At 34.2% G+C, this 10237-nt stretch overlaps 1 protein-coding gene across 1 annotated transcript; it reads left to right on the top strand.

Moving 5' to 3' along the window:
- Positions 1 to 851: 851 nt before the first annotated feature.
- LOC116032603 (obg-like ATPase 1) lies at positions 852 to 9092 on the top strand. The gene is made up of 12 exons (XM_031275250.1): positions 852 to 1108; positions 1372 to 1539; positions 1688 to 1811; positions 2170 to 2261; positions 2925 to 3023; positions 3891 to 4004; positions 5175 to 5239; positions 6037 to 6153; positions 7082 to 7157; positions 7245 to 7337; positions 8061 to 8111; positions 8735 to 9092. Exons 1-12 carry the CDS (start codon positions 1022 to 1024, stop codon positions 8831 to 8833), a joined length of 1185 nt encoding a protein of 394 aa, XP_031131110.1. The 5' UTR covers positions 852 to 1021; the 3' UTR covers positions 8834 to 9092.
- The last annotated feature ends 1145 nt before the right edge of the window (positions 9093 to 10237 follow it).

The following is a 10237-nucleotide window of genomic DNA, read 5'->3' as shown; positions in this document are numbered from 1 at the left end:
AATGGTAATATTATATAGACATTATATATTGGAGTATTATATAAATTATTTCCTAAAATATAAATATCACATTTATAAAAATAGTTTATATTATTATTATACAATAATATAAATATCTAATATTTTATTATAGAGTACTAATATTGGGCATTGATTTGTGTGGATCGCGCATAAAAAATACTAGTTTATAAATAATAGTGGATTTTTAGTCAACATATTATAATTATTTATAATAACTTCACCTATAATTTTATTATTTAAATATATAATAAAAAAATAAACCGTAGGGTAATTTACTAGTATGCATGATAAGAAAGGTGTACAAGCCAAGACGTTGTACGTGGGAATCCAAAAGGAAAAGTTACGAGCTTTTATAAATTGGACTAGGTCAAAATTTTTCCTTTTGGATTTCCACGCAAAGCGTCTTGGCTTGTACACCTTCACGCATAGTAGTAAATTATCCATGCGATGCACTGATTAATTTTTTATTATATATTTAAATAATAAAATTAAAGGTGAAGTTGCTCCACTACTGCAAACGGAAAATGTCTTCCCAAAACAAGGGAAAGTCATTTTTCAAAAAATTACCTCTATTTTTCATTGACCACACCCCTATTTTCCATTAATTTTCATTTTCTCCCTCTAGCCAAACACTGACAACTCGGAAAATAATTTCCATAAATCTTTTTCAAGGTTTCCAAGCACACCCTAAACTTCACAAAATTCCTATTGGGCTCTCTTTGTTGATGGGTCATGGGCTTCTTGATGTTTTAAAGAGAAAAGGCCCATATAAATTACGGGCTAGTCCAAGTAGCCTAACGACGCCTCTGCTTTGGAAGCTCCCTTCACTTACTCTCACCCCATCACCAATTTCAGCGGCACAGCTCCACCACGCCGCCATCGCTGAGGAGCTGCGAATCTGCAGTACTATACTACAATCGCTAAACCCTATAGCTCCTCCATCTATTAGGAAGCTTGAAGTTCTTCGCTTTTTCTTCTGATCTTCTCAGCTGCGAAAGAGATGCCTCCAAAAGCTGCTAAAGGCAAAGAAGCTCCGGCTGAGCGGCCCATTCTCGGCCGTTTCTCGTCTCACCTCAAAATTGGAATCGTAATTTATCTCCCTCTCTGGCTTCTCTTTCTTTCTGTATTTATGTTGTTAAGTGTCCCAATTGCTTATTGAGGAAAGTTGTTCTTCATTTTCAGTGTGCAGTCGATGAATCTCTTTTTGATTTTTTTTTTTTGTTATGTGTGTCATAGTTAGTGCTTTTATTGGATTATAGTTATTCAGCGGTTTTTAGCTCATCGTTATGAGTTTCTCGTTTTTATTTTTGTTAATTATCTATTTATTTTAAGAACTTGTTAATATTTCAGGTTGGATTACCAAATGTGGGAAAGTCCACTCTTTTTAACACGCTTACGAAGTTGTCAATTCCCGCAGAGAACTTCCCATTTTGCACTATTGAGCCCAATGAGGCTCGAGTGAATGTACCAGATGAGAGATTTGAATGGCTGTGCCAACTGCACAAGCCAAAGAGTGAGGTTTGTAATATTTCATGCTGCAAAGCGTTTGTATCTTTTTTACCAATTTTTTTTTTTGAATGCATTGTTAGCTACTCTGCGCATTAGCTGTGTGGTATCAGCTACCTTTATTGTTTTGGTTGTGTAATTTAGTATGGTCAATGAACAGGTGTCAGCTTTCCTAGAAATTCATGATATAGCAGGACTTGTTAGAGGTGCTCATGAAGGACAAGGACTGGGGAATAGTTTCTTATCTCATATCCGTGCAGTTGATGGCATTTTCCATGTCTTACGTAAGATGGTTATTCTCATGTTCATTTTCTTTATTTTGTTGTGTGTATACACCATTTATGAAGCCAGGAACCAAATGTTGATACCTAGAGGCGATATGACTTAGTATATGACATATGTAGAAGTTGAGTGTGCAAGGGCTTTGAGTATTTCCATGGGTTCTATGATGGACCTTGTAAAATCTGTTATGATGAGATTGATTTAGTTATATTGGGTTTCTAATTATCCTTGGTCCTAGTTCACTATTCAGGAAGGCTAGTTCTGCCCCACCCCCTTTTTTTATTATTTCTATTATGTTTTATAAGAATTTATGCATCAGCAGTGGTTAATGAAGTTTTACTGAATTTCTGTGTTTTACAGGTGCCTTTGAAGATTCAGATATTATACATGTTGATGATACTGTAGATCCTGTGAGAGATTTGGAGGTTATTAGTCAGGAATTGAGGCTTAAGGTATGTGTTTATTGAATACATGATAAATAATTTGTGCCATTCATTCCTTTCTGCAATGGAGATTTATGTACTGTAAGAGTAATGTAGGCAAGGATTTTTTGAGGTTACATGCAATCATTTCATTGATTGTTCACAATAATTCAGTTTTTAAGTTTACATTGGATTTTAAACTAAGCAATGGGTGAATTCCTTGTCAAATGATAATTGATTACACCATGGGTAGCTTTACTGTCAAAATATATTATGACATTATCCTAGTAGAAGGATACATGTGAGGGGCAAGCAAGCTTATATAAGAAATAGTGTAGATATTCACATCAAAGACTATAGTGTATAAACTTTTCCTGGTTTCAAATAAATTGCAAACTTGTTTAGTTCTTGTTAGGCTCAAGTTGGAATGAAGAAAGGAAATAAGAGCGTTATTATTAATATTCTTGAGGGTGAGACTTTTGGAGAGAGAAATGTAAACTTGTATACAGTATACTACAGTGAAACTTGTGATATGTCTCTCCATTTTCATAATTTGGCAAGCTTCGTATAAATTAAATGCGAATATTCTTGTATCTCCTATTCCCCAACAGTATATTATATTATTATGAGTAAACTGCATGCCACATTTATTGGGATGGTATTCTAATGTTCTGTTGCTTTGTGCTTCATTAGGATATTGAGTTCATGGAGAATAGGATTGAGGATCTTGAAAAGAGCATGAAGAGGAGCAATGACAAACAATTGAAAATAGAACATGAACTTTGTCTGAAGGTCTGCTTTCAACTGGATTTGAATGATTCTTTTTTAATTTTTTTAAATTTCCTGATAAATTAGTACATCATTTATGTATCAATGTATTCTCACTATATTTTTGCTGCAACCTGCTGCTTAGTAGTTATTAGGTGGAAAGTATATTTGTCTGAATATAGTTAGCTCCCTAAACATATGGAATGGAATAGTAACTAGTTGTTTGATTGGATATCTAATTTTCTCCTAGGGTTCATTATAATATCTCAACCATTTTGCTGTAACATGTATTCCACTTTAACTTTAATACCAGTTGTTGAAAATTTCTTGCCTCCTATCCATAATCCATGGCCTCTACTGTAACAGGAGTCAATTTATTATATATAATAATGGGTCAGTGGGAACTAAGACAATCTGGTGATGTCCTGGATGAATTCTTATTTATGTTAGTTCCTTATACAATGGATTGGTTATGTGATCGTAATTCATAAGTGAAATATTATACCACTTATTGCTATGGAATATGCCTAGTAAATTTTCATTTGACTATGAAAGATACTGATCATCTGACTTGTGTCACCCTGCTTATGGTCGCTATGAATACACCAAAGAAATTTGCTTTTGACTATGTAAGAGATTGATCAGCTGGCATGTATTACCTTTGTGTATAGTAACTAATTAGATCAACAATAGTTTTTATTTCAAGTCTCCATGTATCTCTACGGTTTTTTTTTTCTGGCTTTGGATTTGTGCATTGACTTATTTTGCTCCCTATAAAAATTATAATTGCAAACATGGATACTCATGTTGAACTCGGTATATATACAAATTTCCTATATTTGCAATTATGTTGTATTCCAATCACGATGCTGTTAATGCCTGTTTTTACAGGTCAAAACATCTCTTGATGAGGGTAAAGATGTCCGTCTGGGGGACTGGAAAGCTGCTGACATTGAGATATTGAATACTTTTCAGTTGCTTACTGCAAAACCTGTTGTTTATTTGGTAAGTATATGCGTCTTTGTGCAAATCTGTGCTTGTTTTCCTAGTCACTGCATGCACGGGTGCACATGTGAGTGGTGCTTTTCTTTTAACCAACTTTTCAGAATGAACAAAAGGCGAAAAAGGGAATTAAATAAATTTATAGGAGGGAAGAACAACAATGTTTATTTGCTATTGAATAGCATCTCATGAGAAGGAAAGATCTAAATCCTAGAAGTTGAAAGGGTAGCTCTGATAGCAAATTCAATAGGTTGTTGTTCTATTTGAGAAAAGTTGGAGTACTTAATCTAATGCGTTCAATTCGGAAATGCTATATTTATGATTTTTGGATAATGGATATCATTCCGATCTTTATGTGTTTATGTCATATCAGTAATACTACAGCCTACAGAGAGAATTATCTGGAGTTGCAGGCTTGTTGGTCTGTTGTTTGTTATAGGCATTGATGTATTGCACCATTATTTCAAAACCATCAAGAAGCTGAATGTAAATATGTAGTGAAGAATAAAGATCACTTTTGCATCTCCTCCTATTAAACCAACAAATGTGAGGATTAGAGATACACTTCCATCAAAGAATATGTATTTTCCCTTCCCTTAAGCTTCCCCACCGTGCCCCTTTTTTTTTTTTTTTCTCTCTTTATGTATACTGGTACTTTATTGAATTTTAATAGACATCCTTGCGGTGATTCTGTTTCCTTCACTTTGATTTAGTAAAAGTTCTAAAGTTGGAAAATGCACCCTAATTATACATATACCCTTGGTTTGATACCCATTTTTGACATGGCATGCCCAGATTATGCACAGAAATTGGTGGATATTGAATATGCTATTTTATCACATCCTTGTAATCCTTTTACATGCTAAATTTCCGCAAATTAGACATTTTTCGCTTCCGAAGTTCAAGAGCACATGATGGCCACAAAACTCTATAATTTAGCATGGAAGGCAAATTCATCCTTCTCTCACTTAATATGTTCTCTTTAGTTTTCCTTCCCCTTTTCCATTATAACAAAGGGGATGAGAGATTATCAGTTATTGCTTGGAATTGTATACTAATTTAGATGCCAACCAATATCACTATATAATTTTTTGATGTAGGATTTTAGTGCCTTGCGTTAGTCTTTTTTCTATCAGACCATGTACTTATGGATCTTATTATGATCATGTACAGGTTAACATGAATGAGAGAGATTATCAAAGAAAAAAGAACAAGTTCCTTCCTAAGATTCATGCTTGGTATGTTATTTCTGTATACTGGTGATTTCTAGTACCTGGCCCCTTTGTCGTGTTGATTAAACAAAAAGGATGGAGAAAACTTTGTTGTATGAGTTTCCAGGAGACCTATTCTATTACCTATTTACCTATCAAAGGTTTAAAATGCATAATCTGTCTTTTACTACCAAAGCATGGTGATTATTCTTGAGAATAGATTATTATTTTTGAACTTATCTACATTTTACCACATTGACGGAAATTTTGTAAAAATAAGAAAAGAAGGGAACTATTCTTCCCATTAAACTTCTTTTTGTGTGTTCTACAATCCATCAAAATGGGTTTCCATATTGAAAATAATGTAGATTGATGAATTACTACAGTTCTTTTTAAGACAGCTAGGACCTAAATATCTGACTGAAAAAAAAAACTTATGCATGTGGGAAGTAGGGTGTCCTCTACAGAAGGAAAGGAGATCGCTGTGCACTTTAACAACTACAGAATATAATTTAATTATGAGAGATATCTAAATGCTTCCATATCAGTATAATTCATATCTATTTTCTCTTATGATTGTGGCACCTTTGTTTTGTGAATTTATTTGATTGCTTTGTTTTGCTGCACTGATGGATGTTTTGAAGAGGAAAATAAGAACTCTTAGAGAACACTTATGTGTGCTTTTTTCTAGACAAAATACTGAAATATGTTTATACTTTATACAAAACACAAAGGCCAAATTTTTATTTTATTTTGTCTTATGGAGTGTTTTGTTTTTATCAAGTATAACATTTAAACAACACATGCCTTTCTCAACCTTTTAGGGTGCAAGAGCATGGTGGCGAACTCATTATTCCATTCAGTGCTGCTTTGGAAAGGAGTCTTGCTGATATGCCACCTGATGAAGCTGCAAAGTATTGTGAGGAGAACAAGGTTCAAAGGTTAGTGCAAAGACAGTATTACTGTCTCATTTTAATGTTTAATGGAAGTATTGCATGTCCTTACTTGAAAAGGGATATTAAAGTCCTCTAAAAAGATGCTATGAAGTGTACAAAGGTTAGTACAAAGACAGTATTGCTGTCTCATTTTAGTGCTTAATGGAAGTATTGCATGTGCTTACTTGAAAAGGGATATTAAAGTCCTCTACAATAGATACTATGAAGTGTACAAAGGTTAGTACAATTGTACAAAGACAGTATTGCTATCTCATTTTAGTGCTTAGTGGAAGTATTGCATGTCCTTACTTGAAAAGGGATATTAAAGTCCTCTAAAATAGATGTTGTGAAGTGTACAAAGGTTAGTAATTATTGTTATTTACTGATTTTGCAATTTTGGTCACATGTTATGGATGTTATTTGGTGAACTGTACTGGCTGCCATATGATTATATGAATAATGAAACCTCTATCCTGGGTGGGAGCAAGTCACTGGAGTGTAGCATTTCTTTATTCCATACCTACTTAAACTACTTTGACTAGTAAATTACTTATCATTCCCCTTGTTTCAATTTTCAAGTTAAACTGAAAGATGTATGGAACTGTAGATTCCTTTTCATTCCAATTTCAATCTGTAATGCACATTCTTCCCAATTTTGTTTGCCTTTTATGTCTGCCTAGTTTTTTTTTTGAGTACTACTGACTCTACAATGTAGTATCTGTCCATGCATACTTTCTCAGCCAATTGAAGTTCAAATAGTCGATGCCCCCACTGGGGTTCAAACCTGTGACCTCCCATTTTGGAGAGCCACAGAGGTGCCATTGAGCTACAAGCTACTTGGCGCATAGTTTTTCTTTATTTTATGGCAAAGAGCCAAACTATCTTAAATATACACGGAACATGTTTTTCTTATTGGAAACTCATTATGTTTCAGTTGCCTTCCAAAAATCATAAAGACTGGATTTTCTGCAATTAATCTCATATATTTCTTCACAGCTGGGCCAGATGAGGTATTTAAAGGTCTTTTTTAAAAAAAAATTCTGAATTTATAACCACTAGTGTGGTTGATTTGTCTAATAATCAATTGGTTTTTACAGGTTAAATGCTGGCAAATTCGCCGCCAGACAAAGGCTCCTCAAGCTGCAGGAGCAATTCATACTGATTTTGAGAGAGGATTCATTTGTGCTGAGGTATTTAGATGCATTTGATTGACTAGATTAGGATCAAAGCTTTATTTTTTTAAAAAAAATTGTCCTTTTCCTCCTGAAGTAAGCTTCAAGAGCAATTCATACTGATTTTGAGAGAGGATTCATTTGTGCTGAGGTATTTAGATGCATTTGATTGACTAGATTAGGATCAAAGCTTTATTTTTTTTTTTAAAAAAAATTGTCCTTTTCCTCCTGAAGTAAGCTTCAAGAGTGTTACCATTAGTATTTGTTTCAATATCAGAGAATGAGTAGTTATCTATTGGACTGTTTTGCATCAGTACTTGTTTTGCCAGACTGAGGTTCTTCATAAAGGGTTTTCTTTAACGCTTCAATTTGGAGCTTCTTGAAAAAGAAGGGTTTTCCTCTTGACTCTTGTTTGGACTAATAAGTCTTTTTATATGTTCATATTGTTTGGCAAAACTTCCACTAATCCACTCTTCTGAGCTGGTGAGCTCCAAGATAAGCTCGGCAACATACACACAGTTGTATTTCCATTTTGAAAGTTGCATTGGCTGCTACTTTTGTCAAACAAAAGGACCACATAGTTTCTCACAATTCTTTGATCTTGTTATGTAATTTTAGACTTTAGTGATCAATTGCCTTTTTGAAAATCCTTATGGTTGGAAGCAAAGGATCAATTTGTGGTTCTATGTTGTTCTAGTCACTGCTAGAAAATTGGTAAATATTTCTTGTGTTTTTTTTCAGGTCATGAAATTTGAAGATCTAAAGGAACTTGGTAGTGAGCCTGCTGTTAAGGTATTCCCTTATTTTGTGCATGTCCTATATCTTAAAAGTACAGTTCACTTTTTCATATTCAGTTTGGACAGTAGAAGCAACTCATCTATTCTATTTTGAACTTCAAAGTTTGTATGTTTATAAACTGGAGAAAGTTTCAATTTTTCTGGAGAAAGGAAAATCAAGAATTTGGAAAGTGGGTGATGGTAAATGTATGCCCTAAATTGGAAAACAAAAAATGGAAAACTGGACAAAGGACTGTCCACAAAGAAATGAAGTAAACTCAGTTAATTTTTGGTTTAGGGTTTTGCCGAATTCTTGAATGTGCAAGTTTAACTCTTAAGTAGTGAATAATCATTTCCCAACTTCAAGTGATGTGCATGCAGGAAGAACCCAATTTCTTACGGAGTAAATGAGTAATAATCACAAACAATAATATGTTCTGAAGAATTTTTGTGGAGGAGAATTTATAAATATTTGGGATTTAGAAATGCAATTTTGTTCTCATGAAGAACCAAGATTTATGATTTTCTTTCGCCATCTTCTCTTCATTGATGCTTAAGAATAGACTATTCCCATCTCCTCGTGTTTTATGTTGGCTTTTGCACAAATATTAGTACAATAACAACACCGCTATTGTTTAGGCTGCTGGAAAGTATAGGCAGGAGGGAAAGACATATGTGGTCCAAGATGGAGATATAATATTCTTCAAGTTCAATGTTTCCGGGGGAGGGAAGAAGTAAGACTTCTATCTGCACTCATTTACTTATAAGACAGTACTATTTTGTTCATCGAGTGAAGAAGTGATATTTGTATCTTCAACAAGCCTTGAGGCTGCAGATTCAATGATTTAATACCTTTTTGTTCAGTATTAGCAGTGGAAGCCTTTAGATATGTTCCCTACTTTCACACTTTAATGTTATGGGGATTTTTGGGTCTCCTTTGATTGTTATACGAACATGATAGTGAGATTTTCTCTATGATCTGAACTATGTTTGGTGTTGCGCGGATTTTATTTTTAATATGCAAAAATTCTATAATTTTGGGCGACATTTTCCTTAAAATGAAAGGAGCTTGGTTGTTTTGTACGAGACTTGAAAAGGGAGTGTTTGGTTTGCTGCTTTTGAGTTTGGGAATTGGATTCAAATCCACACTACTTTTACTATCTTCTAGTCTTTGAAATTGGACTAATGGCAATAATGAATATTTAGGGATAGTAATATTTTATTAAATAAGATTTGATAATATTTAATGGATCGGACTTATCAGGCTGGAGCATTAGTAAGGTACTAAGGTGAGGGGAAAAAATAGTTAAGATTTACAATTGGGTCACAATGAAAATAAATATTAATAGGGGTTCAGGTCCAAGAATAATATGGTTAAGATTTGACAACGGGTAAAGGCCTAAAAGATATGTATAATGCAAGGTTTTGACTCTGTGTAATGATGGGCAAGACACCCTTTTATAGTATATGCTACCTTGAATTTCATGCTAAACATGTGGTCCTCGTTGCCCAAATCCTCTCGTCCATCTACTAGTCACCTAGGAAATGCGACATGATTCTACTCACGAATATCCAAGCCTAAAGCAACTGCCTCCTTGCCTATGTCCAAGAAACGGTCCTTGTTGCATCGAGACCTGCACAACCACGGTTAGCTTGGGCACCTCAAAGGCCGATCGTGCCCTACACGCCACTCCCTCCCTCGCCGGTCATTACCTCCCTAGCCTACGACCTCACTTCCCTAGGCATTCCGTGCCTTCATACCTCTTCCAAATCCAAACAATTTATTCTTTTACCTTATATACACTGTCCAATCTCATCCAATTAGGTTTACTGTTGCAAAAATCGGTTGCCTAGGCGTTAGGCACCCTTAGGCAGAGGCGAATTGCTCCCTAGGCGGCCGCTTAACGCATAACTCGGTCGAGTTGGTGGCCGACACCGAATTCGGCCAAGTTAACTCGCCCAACTTTACACGAATTAACTTGAGCGAGTCGGCTTTGTTCATTTTTTAATTATATTTATATATATTTAAATTTATTTATTTATACAAGTAAGAGAAATAATATATATATATATATATATATATATATATATATATATATATATATATATATATATATATATATATATATATATATATATATA

The sequence above is a fragment of the Ipomoea triloba genome, chromosome 10 (genome assembly GCF_003576645.1).
Source record: "Ipomoea triloba cultivar NCNSP0323 chromosome 10, ASM357664v1".
Lineage (NCBI taxonomy): Eukaryota > Viridiplantae > Streptophyta > Magnoliopsida > Solanales > Convolvulaceae > Ipomoea > Ipomoea triloba.
This window is presented reverse-complemented; position numbering and strand designations above follow the sequence as displayed.